This window comes from Aethalodelphis obliquidens, unplaced genomic scaffold (assembly GCF_003676395.1).
Source record: "Aethalodelphis obliquidens isolate GAN/ISIS:26980383/991018 unplaced genomic scaffold, ASM367639v1 scaffold2, whole genome shotgun sequence".
In the NCBI taxonomy this organism is placed as follows: Eukaryota; Metazoa; Chordata; class Mammalia; order Artiodactyla; family Delphinidae; genus Aethalodelphis; species Aethalodelphis obliquidens.
In genome coordinates this window covers 75,999,973-76,017,736 of record NW_020837946.1, presented here as the reverse complement: position 1 = coordinate 76,017,736, position 17,764 = coordinate 75,999,973, and the positions used below count along the sequence as shown (strand labels likewise).

Here is a 17,764-nt window from a genome sequence, read left to right as displayed (position 1 = left end):
CACTAGTCCCCTTAAAAGCACTGACAATATTCCAAAACCTCCAGTATTATCAAACTTTAAGATTATTGATTATTGAAAGATGAAAAAGCGTCACTGTATTGCATATTATTTGTGTTCTTTTTTCACGAATTATCTGCCTGTGACCATCTATGCTAATAAAAAAGCAATACTTTATTGTAAATATGAAAAACTAGGCCCTAATTTTCTTAAGCAGAGCCACCTTATCTTACATCGGAGTTTCAATATCCGGTAGGCTACTCGATGGTCTTCATTTTCACATGTCATTTAAGCAGCAGAAGGGAGATTTGCCATAACACAGTCAGGACTATGTGTTGCTCTGTTGATCTAAAGGGGAACTGGGAAATTCTGCAATACCAGCCGTCCTAATAAGATGTGGAATAACGACAGGTAACAATTCTCCTGATGCCAGGAAACACAGTGGCCATAATGTGTGGTAATTCTGAAGGTCAGAATGCTCCAAGGCTAAGAAAGTTGTTGAGAGGCAAAAAGTAATAGTGGAATTTATATATTAAAATGTTGGCCTGTGTACATTAAAGGTATTTCCACTATTCATTTTAACTGCTGAGAATGGGTGTTTGTGTTTGAGAGGAGTGGGAGACGAGGATAAAAGGACTCCATCTGTGACCACAACTACCTCACTATACTTGTGATGCACACTGGTTCACACACAGACTGCCTCAGTTCCTTTTCAGAAGAATTCCTCCACTTCGTCACACCCAGTATGAGCACACCTTTTCGTGCTTCTGCTCATTGTTGCTTCTCTCCCTTCCTTGTACCTCATCCCCTACACCTCAACCCCCAAGAATCACTTGCTAAGTCTTTGGCAAAGGAAAAAGATGAACTGGCTTGGGAGACTGCCCTTAAACTCATTTCAGGATTAATTTGTTAAGTCCTTTATCAAATGAGTAGATATAAGAGGGTCCATTTTGAATTTGGGGCTTTCAGGAGGTTCAGTTCTAAGTTAAGAGGCAAAGTACTTTATAAGGGAAAGCAGTTAATAACTGGATATTTTTTGAACCAAATTAATGGGATATATGAAATGGTATAGATTCAACTCAGAATTTTCTACATTTAATGCCAAGGTGAAAACAAAACCTTCAAACAAATTACTCTAATATATGGCTATTTCTTGAAAAACTCACGGAGAACAAAAGTGCTTTTGTATTTTTCATTGTTTTCATAACATTTGTGACCTTTCTAAAATAGAATTCCCAGACTTGAAGGGAGAAGACACATTGATTGCCTCATAATAAGTTTTGCAAACTCAGACTTTCTCTTGCTCAGAGAATGGTATCTTTACCATGTACTTCTAATACAGCTAAAGTAAAGTAAGCTCATCTAAGGAGGAAAATGTGGATTCAAATTTTGGAGAGTTTTATCATTCCCATCTAAAAATCTGATCTCTGAAAGTGGTATTTACTCTATACAAAGAGATTAATCTGAATCCTAGAAACTCAGAAGAAAACCTAGTCTTCTTTTCCATGTGAATTTTCTGAGGACTGTCAAGCTTAAGTGACTTGTTCCAAATCCTGCAATCAATCTGTGTTTATTTCAAGTCCAGAATCCAGTTTTCCAATTTCAAATCAGATGCTTGCTTCTCTTTTTCATACAAATAATCATTCTATTAAAAAAAAATTATCAAGTACTGGATAGATTCCTCAGACATGTTGAATCTGTGATCTCTGGCAACTCAGGTGAGCACTTAAAGGCCACAGAAGCTTGATGTACAAGAGTCTTCATCTTGAGATGTTATGGTGATATCAGGATATGACTTGAGCTCTAGAGACCTCTTCCAGATTGCATAAATGACCTCAATTACACTATGAAGTGAAAACTAGGTTAAGAGACAAACCAGCCAATTAAAGAAGACATTCCCCAAATCAAGCTGACTATGAAGAATAACTGGGAAGTTTCTTGTCCAGAATGAATAGAAAATGCCTACTGAGCCCCTTATCATGACTTCCATACCTCCTGTGTTTCTACCAACTTATCAAAGATCACAGCGTCTTCAGGGTCTCACTGAAGGCTCTTTTAGACTTTGTTTCAACTGTAAGAATTAAAGGATTTGTCATCAGTCTACTTGAATATGTATAAACAAAGTGGAGACTTGAAGTGCCGATGGGGATTATTTGAAACAAACAATGAATGTAGAGTGAGATAGGTTGAAAACTGAGTCATAGTAACTTGTTTCATTTTTCACTTTGCCAGAACTAAGAAAAGAAAAGCTTTTGTTCCCAATTCCACTTTATAATAGATACATTTTGTGTACACTCTGTAATTTTCCAGATTCCTCTATATCAATATTAAGAGATCAATCAGTTAATATGTACTGAGCACCAATATTTCAAGCATTTTTTAAACTTTGCACACACTTATGTAACAGTATATTTAAGTTGTGATTTTTTTCACTATGTGTGAATTATACCAGTTACGTAAAGTGAAACGTGATGATGAAATTCAGTTTCATAAAGTGACTTTCAATTTCATGTGACGATGAAGTTCAGTTTCATAAAGTGAAATGTGTGATATTTTTTCTCAAAGAGATAATAATGTGGTCAGGGAGATAAGACTAATATATACAAATAATATATTTATGTCAGTATACACACAGATAAATATACATGCACACACACAAATATTTATCAAGATGGCATACTGTATAGAACTGAGAGCTAAATGGGGTAGAGTGGGATGGGTGTACAGTAGTAAATGCTATGAGTCAGTGAAAATTAAGATCAGTGAAAGATAGCATAGTTAAGAACTGGTTACTGGAAGAAAATGTATATAAAATGAGCTTATTAGAGAGGACAAAATAGATAAGGGAAAGCACATACAATAATTCTTAATTTTAATCCCCCAAATTATGTCAAGTTATTGAATTCCCTTCTATTTCCCTTGCCATCACTCTGGTCCCAGTCATTCTCATCTCTTTCCTAGATGATTACAATAACCCCTTAATAAATCTCCCCTATTTGCTTCATTCCAATTCTTTTTCATATAAAGGCTAAGTATTGTTACGTGCACTGCTTTGCCTCACTCCTCACAACAACCCCCTGAGGTGGCTTCTTCAAGTCATGTTATTACCTGAAACCTGAACCACAGAAAGATGAGTTCACCCAGCTGGTAAGTGGCAGAGCTGGGATATGGTCTCAGGAACTAGAGCCTACACACTCATAACCATTGTGCTTCGTGCCCTCCATGATATATTGTTGTGGTGGTTGCTATTAAAGCCATATTAAGCAGTGACTTGGTGCCAGTGACAGTACGTGTGTGGGCCGGGGGTGGGGGGTGAAGGTTAGTATAAAATCAAGCAGCTGCATGAGTTTGGCATAATATCTGGACAGCTAGAAACAATCGTAGCACCAGAACTGAGATTGCAAAGTTGGAGCTTGTGAAGTTTATGAACCTTAATTAAAATGTCACTGATGGGAATAAGGATGCAGACGTAGAGGATGGACTTGAGGACACGGGGAGGGGGAAGGGGAAGTTGGGACAAAGTGAGAGAGTGGCATGGACATATATACACTACCAAATGTAAAATAGATAGCTAGTGGGAAGCAGCCGCATAGCACAGGGAGGTCAGCTCGGTGCTTTGTGTCCACCTAGAGGGGTGGGATAGGGAGGGTGGGAGGGAGACGTAAGAGGGAGGAGATATGGGGATATATGTATACATATAGCTGATTCACTTTGTTACACAGCAGCAACTAATACAATACTGTAAAGCAATTATACTCCAATAAAGATGTTAAAAAAAATGTCACTGATGTAGGTACCAAAAAACATGAAAAGGATAATGTATGTTAGTTAATTGTCTTCTTTCTAGGGGAAGAAAATCAAGTACATAATCAAATGAGCAATGGGCATTTTGCATTTTGATTAATAACCTTCTCCATCATCAAAAGACTCTCATAAAAATATCTGGGAACCAAGACAAGTAACCAGCTAGCTTCAATCCTCTGTGGATAAAAGGACAGTTTGTATGTTACACATGGTCAAATTTATTTGAGAGAAGTAACATACAAATGTTAATCTTTTTGGAAGCCTAGAAAATAACAATCAGATATGCTCAATGATACAAAGTAATTCGGACATCACATGTTTATGTGGATGAGACATTTCAGTTTATATATTGTGTTTGAACATTGTAAATTAATTTCAGAGAACAAAATGTAGTATTCTAATTGGGAACTAATTGGCAATTCTTTTAAACTCCTCACCTAAGTCCCCAGACATTGATATTGCAATTTCAAAAAGAGGCAAAATTCACCAAAATGTAGCTAAATATTTTTTAAGAAGCAAGAATCAGCTAATAATCTACATATGTTGGTTTTCCTGAACAGCAGGAACTAATATACAAATAACATTTTATTTCCTCCCATATGAGGTGTCAGGCATGGTGCTTGATACGCACAATCTCATTATGGTCTTCGGAAGCAGTTATTATTATCCTTGTTTTCCAATGGGAACATCAAGGTCTTGGAGATGTAAATAATTTTCACCAGTGTACATAGATAGGAAGTGAGAGAGCCCCTAGAAAATTCTGTTTGCTTATTTCTAAGCCCAAATTCTTAATGACTGTGTCATACTCTTCCTTCTTTTTTTTTCTTCTTTCTTTCCTTTCATCCATCCTTCCAAAATATTTGTTAAAGATACACTAAGGGAAATTATCATGGTAGTCATTAGGGACTCCACTCAATTAGAATTCTCTCCACTTTAATATTTAATCATATAGTTTTCTGGGAACTGTTTATTTTTTAATTATTTCACATTACCCAAATGTCTACTAAGTACATGGCAACTGTCTGGTCAATATTTGATCAATTAAATATTTTGTTTTCATATTAACTGGGTATTAGCATGACCAGATATCAGCGTAATTAATGCATAACGTTATGCTTTTCTACCTTGATCTTTTTATTTTAGTGTAAATTTGGGGGAGATGCTTTACTTTGGAAATGCAATATGAGTATTTATTCACACATTCTATGAGCACAGATGGCAATGGGAAAAGTACGCGTTTTATTCCAGGAGTCAGTAGAGTATGATCCACAAGCAAAACACAGGCCAGTATCCACTGAGTTATAGAACAGTTACCTCCACCTCTGTTACCTCTCCTAAATATACTAAAAAATCTGCCTCTATCTGTGAGAATCAACATCAGGGGCAGGTTTTCCTTCTGTCTTGTAAATCAACAGTCATTATTGAATTACGCCTTTACATGTACACACAAAGATCTCATTGCTTAGAGGATAACCAGAAATCAGCACTTTCGTATAAGGAGTGAGACCACTGGAACTCTACTTTTAAAGGATTTCAAACTAGATTTTTTTTTTTTCCTTTTCTGTGTGCAAGCTTGGGCCATAGAAGCCATAAGCATACAAAACCAGGGTAGGGCCAAGAAGTGGAAGAGTAGAAATAAAGTGGCCTCACACAACCACAGTGCTGATCCATATTTGCAAAAAGGCAAATTGGGAACCCCGAGGACAGCTGTACATCACTGGTTCGTTTGCAGTAGGGCTTATTGCATAGTCTGAATTTAGTAAGCATGCACACTTAAAATGGTTTTACTTTTTCTCCAATCATTGCTTCATGCTCTGAAGAATATTCCTTTCCAATCTGACATCATTTAGCACAGATTCTATAGCTTTCTGGTCACTTTCAGTTATTAAAAATACTAGTAATGTTCAGCTTAAAGGCTTTGATTTTGTAAGCAATCACAGTTCACATTCTCTTCTCTCCCCAGGACAATGCTGATAGAAGCTCTTGGAATGGGGAAGGTCAGGGTTCTCTGGGTTGCCACTTCTACAGTGTATGGGGTCAAATAAGAGGGCTAGAGAAACAGCAGGTCTTAACTGATATATTTTATGATGTCTGACTGTTGTTGGCTCAGTGTGGTTCCACTTGCTACTAGTGGCCTCCATTTATATGACAGGCTTCTGTACATGGTTTCACTGTTTTCTTAAAAGTGTTCTGAACTTCACCTTTTACCGCGTCTGTTATACAAGGCCCTTTTGAAGAGGGAAATCTTACTCTCACCTCACCCTGTGAGGTCCCCAGCTGCCTTTTCCAGTGGTACATCTCCTTGCTGATCTGCCATATTGCTAGTCCCACAGATCACTTTTTTTCTAGTCTATATTCCATGTTCTATAGAGTTTTGAAACCACTGAAGTCTTGTCCAGTTGTCTCCCAAGACCACTCCCTCCCAGGGTCACTGCATCACTGGACCTATCAATTTTGCTGGAACAAGCTGTTCAATAAACCCCAGCCCACCTTCAGGATTCTCTAGACTAGAGGTGGTCCCCATTTTACTAGGGTCATGTTTTTCCGCACACTTGAGGCTTTCCCATAGACTCACTCACCATATTCTGCTATGTTCCAGTGGGAGCACCAGGGTAATCTGCTGATTTTGCTGCTCAGCAAGTGTCCAGCCAGGAGTGAAATGCCAGTCTCTCCATTCATTTAGTTCCCTTATATGACTTGGGTGAAGGAAGAAAGGAACTCTTTAGTCATACCTAATCCATAGAGGAGAAGGGAAAGCTCTACCACTAACACTGTGCTCCTCACAATAAGGAAAAGTTTTTCAATTCCCCCTCAAGTATAACATATCATATGCTATTTCTTCTGAATTCAGGTCACCTTGTTGAATGGTGTGGTCGCCGTACAAACACCTGAGTACTTTACTAAATCATGTTTTTAAGAGATAGTATCAGTTGGACTAAATGATTACTTTGAAAACACATTAAAAATAAAGAATGTGGGGCTTCCCTGGTGGCGCAGTGGTTGGGAGCCCGCCTGCCGGTGTGGGGGACGCGGGTTCGTGCCCCGGTCCGGGAGGATCCTGCGTGCCACGGAGCGGCTGGGCCCGTGGGCCATGGCTGCTGAGCCTGCGCGTCCGGAAGCTGTGCTCCGCAGTGGGAGAGGCCACAACAGTGAGAGGCCCGCGTACCGCAAGCAAAAAAAAAAAAAAAAAAAAAAAAAATTAAGAATGTGTTATTTAGCAACCTTGTTTGCCATAAACCATCAACCATTTCTGATGTTTATTTTTTGTGTTGTGACCTCCAAAGACCTTCCTCAGTTCCCAAGACATGTGGAACAGCAGTTGCATATCATTTTACTAGAATACTCTGCCTAGTTTGGTACTAAAAATATTTCCTTAAAAAATGTAATTTAAAATCCCTCCAAAAATATGTCTGTTTAAATCTCATCATTCTGCCAGGGTTGCTTTTTTTTTTTTTTTTCCGGTACGCGGGCCTCTCACCGTTGTGGCCTCTCCCGCTGCGGAACACAGGCTCCGGACGCGCAGGCTCAGCTGCCATGGCTCACGGGTCCAGCCGCTCCGCAGCATGTGGGATCTTCCCGGACCGGGGCACGGACCCGTGTCCCCTGCATTGGCAGGCGGACTCTCAACCACTGCGCCACCAGGGAAGCCCCAGGGTTGCTTTTTTAATGTTAGTCTTGGTAGTTAAATTTGAGTTTCCATTCTTCCATTCAACCAACATACAGTGATACCTACCATGTAACAAGCACTGGGCTGGGCTCTGGGGGTGCAACCATGAGTAAACCTCTCCACTGCTCTTCTAAAGTCTACATTCTAGTTGGGAGAATATGTGCATAGCCAAACAGTTAGAGAAATAAATTGCAGATTGTGATAAGCAATGAAGGAAACAAATAGGGTGCTATTAGAGAAAATAACGTGGGTGCAGCACTTTAAATATGGCAGTTAGGGAAAATCTGATGAGGTGATATGTTAGCTGAGATGAGAAGTATGGGAAAGAGGCAGTCCAGTGAAGGGCTGACAGAATTGTTTTCTAGGTATAAGGAAAGCGCGTGTTGAAGCTTTGGTGTGTGAAAAAAATATGTGATTTGTTATTCTAGGAAATGGCAGAGGGCCAATATCACCATAGTTTATTGGCAGAAGGGGAGAGTCATGTAGTTCTTGGAGGCCTTGATAAAGGATTTTATTTATATTCACAGTGCAGTGAAAAACCATTGAAGGATTTGAAGCAGGGAAGTAAAATGACATGATAAAGAATTTTAAAGACCACTCTGATTTCTCAGCAGAAAACAAATTATAGAAGAGCAACAGTGATAGTAGAAAAACAATTAAGAGCCTATTACAACTGACAGACAAGAGATGTTGATGATTAGGACAAGGATGGTGGCAGTAGAGACAGAACGAGATGGGTATACTGAGAATTGTTTTATAGATAGCACCACCAGGATTTGTTAATGGATGGAATATAAGTGATGAAAGAAAAGAAGAAATCGGCGATGACTTCTAGGGGATTTTTGGGGGGGAGAAGGGAGTTCTGTTGTCATTTTTGCTTTGTTTTGTTTTTGGATTGACTGCCTGGGTGAATAGTGGCTCCATTTATTGATGGTTTAAAAAAAAAAACTGAGGGCTTCCCTGGTGGCGCAGTGGTTGAGAGTCCGCCTGCCGATGCAGGGGACACGGGTTCGTGCCCCGGTCCGGGAAGATCCCACATGCCGCAGAGCGGCTGGGCCCGTGAGCCATGGCCACTGAGCCTGCGCGTTCGGAGCCTGTGCTCCGCCATGGGAGGGGCCACAATAGTGAGAGGCCCGCGTACCGCCAAAAAAAAAAAAAAAAAAAAAACGGAAAGAAAATAAGATCTGGCTGACAAGGTGGAGATAAATTAACAATTCCACTTCAGACACGTTTATTTGGATGCCTCTGAGTCTTGCAAGAGGAGGTATCAAGTAAGTGTTTGGATACACAAGTCTGGATCCCAGAGGAAAAGTCTGGGCTGAGATACTGCGGGGGGTTTGTGTATTCAGATCATGCATAAAATAATAAGAACAAATAAGACCACCTAGCGAATGAACAAAGAAGGAATAATGCCAACATTTAAATAAAAATTTAGAGTGAAAATGTATAAATAGTGAAGTAGTAGGATGAAAGGAGGATCCAAGAAAGGAGTCTGCTAGATATTCATCAAAGGAAAAATTTGTGATTTTCATCACGGCAATATTGTGGGACTGCAGAAATAAACAGCATTTCATGATGAGTAGAAGAACAGATGAAAATTGAGGAAGGGATATAACGTGTATCAGTAAAAAATGTATATTAATTATAGTGAGGGGAAACAGAAAAAAGAGATATGTTGGATGGGAATATAGATCAAGGGATGAACCTTTTGTTGTGTTTTGTAATTTTAAAAATTTGTTTATCTCTATTTTAAATCTGTTTGAAAGATAGGAGGTTTAGGAGGTATTATGCAAAGATAGGCATAATCCAATTATGAGGGAAATGACTGATGTTTCAGGAGAAACTCAAGGGGAGGACCAAATCAATGAAGTCATTAAGACAGACTTAAGTAATATGCTCTAGACTGACATACAAGTATTGATTTGTCTTTGGTAGGAGAAGGATTAACTTCCTCCATCTTAATAGAAAGGAGGAATGTAAAGAGTTGTGTAATTACAAGACAGTTTATAGACTTTATGCTAGAAAGATGAGAAAGTTACCAATCAATTAAGTAATTTGATTATTTAAGAATGAGCTACCCGTCTTTCTAGGGAAATGATGAATTCCATTCCTCTTTTATATTGTCCATCATTTCAGCATTGGGTTGGAACATCTTTTCTATTAGCATCACACTGTTTAAACAATTAGAAAATGAGATAGAATAGACTGTACTTGTAATGCACAAACATTGTTGATGAGTATAACTTATTTATCATCTTTCATCTTCTAGAAAAGATGTCTCTTACTGCTACCCAAGACCAATAGCAGCCCTCTTCTCAGATGAATATTACTTGAGGGATCAATAGGAGAAAACCTTTTCTTCCAAAATAAACAGCTCTTTTTTTTTTTTTTTTTTCCCCCTGTACGCGGGCCTCTCACTGTTGTGGCCTCTCACGTTGCGGAGCACAGGCTCCGGACGCGCAGACTCAGCTGCCATGGCTCACGGGTCCAGCCGCTTCTCGGCATGTGGGATCTTCCCGGACCGGGGCACGAACCCGTGTCCCCTGCATCAGCAGGTGGACTCTCAACCACTGCACCACCAGGGAAGCCCAACAGCTCTTCTTAAAATAAGAATAATGTTATTTATGGTATAAAGCCAAATCCTTCCAATTACAGATGGCAATAATTATGACTTTCATTTACTGGGATGAATAAATGTACTATATGTATATATATATTATATTTATTTATATGTATGATATACATATATAACACACACATACATGCTATTGTAACCTATGGCTATATAATATAATTTTATAGAAATAAATGTTTTATGGACACTTAATACCTATCCTCAACTGAACAGTAAATCTAGGATACCAAGAAATATATAGCATTTGTCTTTCAAGGGTTCATAATTTTAAGGGAGCAATAGTGAAGTGAACAATTTAAAATATTGAGTTGGCCAAAAAGTTCATTCGGGTTTTTCCATACAATGTTACAGAAGAACCCGAATGAACATTTTGGCCAACCCAATACATTGTAATATGTTCTTAATACAACTGTGTTTAAAGTACAAAAGTCACACAATACTAAATCTCCCCACAGAGCTGCCTAGAAGAAATGATCCTGGAAGTGGGCTTTATAAAGGATACTTAGCATGCTTTAATAAGAATAGTAGCGTATTCAAAAGCCTAAGATACAGGAGATATGGAGAGGTGAAAATGAATGGTTACTTGAAGTTCCAGGTGGATGGGGTATAGCAGATTGATTTTCTCCAAATCAGATTTAGTTATTGACCATGGCATCCAACATGTACAAATTCATTTATTTATAGAAAATTTTGGATACCAAATATCTATTAAATAGAAATTAGGTTAAGTATTAGAAACTGAAAATTAGGTAGTCTAATAAAGGCACATAAAAATAATTACATCTTCCACAATTCCAATACTACAATATTTAAATACATCAAACTCTTCCAAATTAGAATCCTTTGCCAAACCCAAGTATACCCATTCTAAATTTTGTGTTCATCTGACGTTGTTTGAACAATATAAGATCTGAAGATTTGGTCTTAACTGAGTTAGCCTCAGTTGCTTCTCAGACAATATTACTGCATTATCTGCAATGATTGCTATACAACAATTGCTCTTTTTTTCCAGATTTGGCAATGTGGAGGCTCATTGGAGATTGTGACTTGCTCCCACGTGGGTCACGTTTTTCGGAAGGCAACTCCATACACTTTCCCTGGTGGCACTGGTCATGTCATCAACAAGAACAACAGGAGACTGGCAGAAGTTTGGATGGATGAATTTAAAGATTTCTTTTATATCATATCCCCAGGTAAGCAATTCTGACATTTTCTTCCTCTGCAGGGGAGAATACAGTTTTAAACATGCTGAGTATGTGTTGCATTATTGCTCCTCTTCTACTAGTTTAAATAAGATATTGTTTATCACCATAATATTGTAGAAAATTGTGTTTGAGAAGTTGTCCTATGAATTCAATTTTGACCTAAAATGAGAAAGACTATACTTATCTCAAATGCCTAAATATTCTTTTTTCTTTGTTTCTTTCTGGGCACAAGTATTATGCTAAAAAAAAAAATGAAGCAATCAATATATAAGGCCATCCAAATTTAACTGACATGTACCAGCTCAATTTAAGAAAAAAATTTTTAAGGGAAGTAAGTCTTTATTTCTGTGTTATACACATAAGGCTGACTGAGTTGGTAAGGAATTTTTTTAATGTTTATAAAGAGATGTTTTCTACTGCCTTGTTTTCTTAAATATCTGAGTAGGGAAAGATGAAATGATTTCCTACAGAAACAAGATGGAAAACTATGCAGATATAAAAAATTATATTTTTAAAGAATATTAAATGACAGTAAATTACTCATCGATAAATATGTGAAAAAGCATAATATGGGACAATAAAATATTATCCTACTTTAGTTACAGAGAAGGATAGTTATGGAAATAGAAGTAAATTTAGGCTATCGCTGGGTAGTGAGATTATGAGTAATTTCATTATTTTCCTTATACTTTTCTATATTTTATAAATTTTCTTTATAAAGCAATTATTTTTCAAAATTCATTAAAAACAAATTTTAAAAGAAAATAAATAATTAAAAAATTAAAAGAAAATTTTAAATGTCATTAAAAAAGAGAAAATAAATAAATCATTGTGAGAAAATTCCATTACTGGGTGGCATCATTATGAGTTATTGCATTCTTTAAAATTTTTTAGGATTTCTCCAACAGCCATATTAATTATTAAAAAAAACCTCTGAGGTATTACATTTTTTAAGGAAAAAAAGAAACATATGAGAAGATACAAATAAGAGGAAGACACAGGTTTATCTTCAAGATCTCAAAGTCCAAAGAAACCAAAGCATAAATTAATATAACAGGAATTCAGCTGTATTTATAAAATAATTTGTAATGTTCTATTTTTGATAGTTTATGATAGGCCTTACGGTCATCAATGCCATTATTATGTAACCTGTAAGAACAACAACAAAAATCCATGCCCACATCCTCTTTTCTACATTATCATCTATCACAGGTTTAGAAAAGTCAGTGTGGGTTCTAATTGACATGCTCTGGTTCTGAAAGTATATATGAGGCTGTGAACCTCCTTCTTTTATAGATGAAAAAGGGAACGAGCAGTATCAACTTTCTTATTAAGATCCAACATTACTCCACAGAAAAGAAAAATTGGGGCAATGCATGTGTAAATGTGTGATTAGGAGATGGATTTTTTTCACACATTTTTAACCCTCCTCTATGTCAAGAAGCTATTGCCAGGAACACTATTTCGCATATAGATGTATTTCTCTTTACAATAGAAACCCAGTCCAGATGTTATATAACCTTTTCATTTTCTTTTGATGATACTTTTTGAATTCAGATCATTACTTGTAGACATATATAAGCTCAAATATGAAGAAAGAATTAATGCAAGAAAGAAATGTGTTATGTGTGATTATATACAGCATACATTCGGGAATGTAAGCAATTGAGAATAATTGTAACCATATGTATTCTATTCACTCATGATGAATATTATTTGTAGAAAGTCAGGTGTTAGTCTTTTGTATAATTTCCCATTGAGTGAAAAAGGCAGATAAGCGGTAGAACCATTTCTCAAAATGTAATGAAATGACAAGTTTAGAGTTTAAAGGTTGAAAGAAAATGCCTGCTATCTGGAACTAATGACTTGCTGCTCAAGAGGGACTGTTTGTATATTCTGGAAAATGTAGTTTTTACATTACAATAAATATCATTTGGAAGGTTATTATTCTTATAAAATGGGCTCATTTAAGCCCAGAAATTACTTTGGAAAGCAGTAAAAGGACACTTGGGGAATATGCTGAAAGTATCTGGGAATTTCCTAAGGGGCATTTATGCTTCTGGATGTCTCAGAGACAGCATCGCTGAGTGTGGAACCTGCCTGCTGTGTGTGGGCAAAGAGGGAAAACCAAAAATGTGAAACAATAAATTGCTTCTCAGTGGAAAGGGAAGGAGGGAAGTAAACTGGAAACTAGAGTTGGATGCCTATAAACAATGCTAGCCTTAGGCAGGTTTCAAATCATCCAAAAATCAGATAAAGTAGGTTGTATTGGGGAAGTCAGGAATCTGTCATTTGTATGATGGCAAGCCTTTGTTGAGTGGATAACTATTTTTGTCATTACTGGCAGTTTCTGTCACTCTTAAAATCAAAATCATGGATTTCTTCGCTATCATCTAAAATTGTTGGGTTTCTGTTTTTCATCTAAGTTTGTAAGAAGAGAAGTTGGTATGGGGGAGATGGGAGGGACACATGCTTGCACATTTTTGCTTAGAATTATATCTTTTTCTATAGTATACATAAACACACACGCAAACACACACATGTTTACAAAAAACTCTAGAATGGTTTATATTGAGTTTTTTAAGTCTCCAGAACCTCCATAATAATCCGGCTAAGGAAAATGTTACAGTTCTTTCTAGCAGCACCTCCGTGTATCTGTTCATTTGCCCAAGATGTTTTATAAGGAGACTCCTATTTTTTGTATATACCAGGGCTTCTAGTACTACATCTTATTCTCCACTTATGCAGTTGTTCGAAATGTGATCTTTAAGTACTGAGTCTTTATGATTGAATTTTGACAACAATTTTGCTTCCTTCCAATATGCTCCTACCTACTTTATTTTTTGGTTTCAGGGATGCTTCAGTTCTGTCTTGAACTAACTGGGTATTCTTTCTCTCTCAAAGGTGTATTTCCTGCAGTTTCGATACCATGGCCAATCCATCATTGCTATGTACTACATTGTTTAATTTTTATTACCTATATCTATTGCCAGAGTAGTTCAGAGATTTGTATTTACCATGCTTAGAAACTTTCCTGTCACTTTGCAGTCCTTGAAAGAAAATATGTGTTGAATAATTAGAAGAATAAGTGAATGACTAAATGAATGAGTGAATTTTTTTTTTTTGAATGAGTGAATTTTTGAAGGGAGCCACTTTTGTTTCTTCTTTTCTACTGAATTCTCCATGGATATCTCCTCTATACCAGGGAATCTCTTCATGAGAATTGCAGCAAATGGGAACCCTTTGTCCCACTTCTCTAATCCAACCTGAGAAAGGACCCACTGATAAAAGAGAGGTGAAAGGTATTCTTCCTATGCCTGCACTGTCATTCCTCTGAGTCTGCCATCAGACAAGAAGGTTCCATTGGCTTACCCATGTGCTTTGGGTTCTATGATTCCACCGTAATCGCTGGCACACACAGTCATGTAATCTTACCTTCCAGGACTAATATAAAAGTCTAATAGGGGGCTTCCCTGGTGGCGCAGTGGTTGAGAGTCCGCCTGCCGATGCAGGGGACGCGGGTTCGTGCCCCGGTGTGGGAAGATCCCACATGCTGCAGAGCGGCTGGGCCCAGGAGCCATGGTCGCTGAGTCTGCGCGTCCGGAGCCTGTGCTCCGCAGCGGGAGAGGCCACAACAGTGAGAGGCCCGCGTACCGCAAAAAAAAAAAAAAAAAAGTCTAATAGGGACAATTTAGAAGGACAATGACATTTTCTAATAGAGCAGCATAATACAAGAGCTCATAAACTTAAAATAAGATACTTTTACACATGTTGATTTGTATTTTTCTCATGACCCCCATTACTTTAAAGTTAAAAGGAGTCATATAAATAGCTACATGTCTGAATTACTTTTATCTGATTTTTTTCAAAGTATTTACTATATGTCCTAATTGTCTTGCCCTATGCCCATTAGCCATTGGCAATACTGATAGAGTTGCAGTGTCTAATTATGTCTCCTAAATGGGTATATGAATGAAGAGTAGAAATACTTTGAAATAGTGTTGAAGAATGCATTTTCAACATTTGTTTAGTTTGCTTTCCGGCTGTATTTTTAAGGATGCAAATACTATAGCATCGCGAGTTTTAACGCCCTGTAGGCTCTTAAAGCCTGAGGCAGTTTTTACTAGTAACTGGGCTGTTTCATCTTGAGCCAACCTGTTTGTCCTAGCAAGTCCTTTGAAATGACGTGATGTAAGCAGGAACCACTCTGCACAGAACACCCCATTATAAATGGCAACGTTTTTATCCTATTGGTCACAGGTAAAAAGCTTAAGAATTTTAAAATAGAGTGTAGTCACAGCACTAACCATATATTTGAAATGCTGGCTGTTCTATAAATATTGATTTTCTTTCTTTGCGGAGGTAGATTTCTAACAGTGTATCAATTGACATGGTGATTAGATGCAGCTGTCCTTTCATAACCTCCGGTTGTTCTTTTTCCTTTTCTTAATGGACAGCTGTGCTCTTGTTTTGAGCACAAATTGAAGATAAAATGGTAAAGACTCCCCAAACATACCTTTAAAAGTATTTATATGTAACTGGGAAAACAGCTTATTTTCCTTGACATTATTGTAGTATTTTGATCTGTATTCCAAGTAAGCATTTAAAGAAGGATCCTTGAACTTACTTTGAAGGTTAACTCTCAATTGCTAACCTTTCAAAAATGCTTTCGAAAACTCAGCTCATCAAAGGTAGTCTTTGTTAATAGCATCTTCGGATCATTATTAAAGTTTAAGGACTTTATTCATTTATATCTCTTGAAATTTGTACCTACAAAATATAAATGTTTTTCAACACGCTGATTTTTTTAAAGATACAATATTTAATAACCAGCCCTTTGCGTTTAGGGCCTAATTTCTTTTATGAGTCATAAAAATGTGGTTCCAGGCTGATTTCATAAGCCCAGGTTTTGATGTTTCCAGCAAAATGTGCAGCACGTAGATATATATATTTTTTATATATATATTTTTAATAATCCAGGGATATCAGTTTTTGGTTAACATGAATTCATCTGAAAAGAGTGTGGCATTTATGAAAGTAAAGTATGTTTGTACCTATGAATTTTGGATTTTTATTACTTAATAAATGCTTTTTTAGCAGTATCAACCATGGTATCACTGAGCGAATATGATATTATGAGGAGGAAATTCTGAATCATTTTGATATGCTATATTGTAATACCACAATTCATATACCTGTGTGATTCCCTTGAAAAGCCAAATGTTGAAGTTAATGATGTAGTGGACAGACAACAGCTTTTCCTTGCTGTAGTCGATCACTGGTCATTTTTTTTTTATTAAAATAGTAATTTATTTACGAATGAAGAAATTAAGATCTACAGTAAGTCCCCTACATAGAAAGAAGTTCTGTTCTGACAGCATGTTCATAAGTCTAATTTGTTCTTTTTTGTCCACACACACACACTGTATTTTATTTTTACAAGAGATAAATAAACTGACACCAAGCATTGTAAATGGATGACCAGAACAAAAGCAACAATGATTGCAATTACCAAACACGAAACACACTCACACTATGTCATAATATTGACATTCAGTCAGGTAATCCTCCACTGTAACAGCTCCTTTACTTTGCAGTGAAAATTGATTTGTATATTTTTTGCCTCTGAGTCCTTGTGGGATTTTTTTTTTTTATTCAAACAGAAAGTCACAAAAATTATAATCATCCTCATCAGTTCACTCAGTCCCATGTCATTAATTTTTTTTCATCTTGATCTTTTGTTAGCACTTTTATGAATTCATCAGTTTTCCATTTGAGTTCTGAAAATGCTTATTCATTCAGTTCAGCAGTATAGTCAGTTACCAGAAACCTGTACTTGCCAGTCTTTTCCGTGAATTCCTTGAAGATGAAACCCTTTTATAGGAACATTTTTGCAAAAGCATCAGAGTATACCCAGAACTGTCTGTAAATGTCAAAAGACTTAAAAATGACCATGATTAAAGATTTGATGAAAGTTCATAATAATGCAATTGACAAGGAAATTTAGTTATTTCTGAGATATATATTTTAAAGTAATAACTAGAATTATGACTTATAACATTGTACCAGAACATATAAGATTTTTAGAAATTTCATGTAATGTCTGAAACATTTATATTAACATATTTCCATACAAATAACCCAAAGAAAGTTTAGTATTAGTTTTTGTTTGTTTGTTTTTTTATACTGCACATTCTTATTAGTCATCCATTTTATATACATCAGTGTATACATGTCAATCTCAGTCGCCCAATTCAGCACACCACCATCCCCACCCCACTGCAGTTTTCCCCCCTTGGTGTCCATACGTTTGTTCTCTACATCTGTGTATCAACTTCTGCCCTGCAAACAGGTTCATCTGTACCATTTTTCTAGGTTCCACATACATGAGTTAATATACGATATTTGTTTTTCTCTTTCTGACTTACTTCACTCTGTATGACAGTCTCTAGGTCC

General features: G+C 36.8%; 1 protein-coding gene across 4 annotated transcripts in view; it reads left to right on the top strand.

Annotated features, from left to right (window-relative positions):
• GALNT13 (polypeptide N-acetylgalactosaminyltransferase 13) overlaps nt 1-17,764 on the top strand; it is a 549,363-nt gene that overhangs the window by 364,611 nt on the left and 166,988 nt on the right. For all 4 annotated transcript variants that reach the window (XM_027131165.1, XM_027131155.1, XM_027131182.1 and 1 more), the window contains one exon: nt 11,116-11,296. In XM_027131165.1, the coding sequence (XP_026986966.1) occupies nt 11,116-11,296 (181 nt within the window). The remainder of the gene's footprint in view (nt 1-11,115; nt 11,297-17,764) is intronic.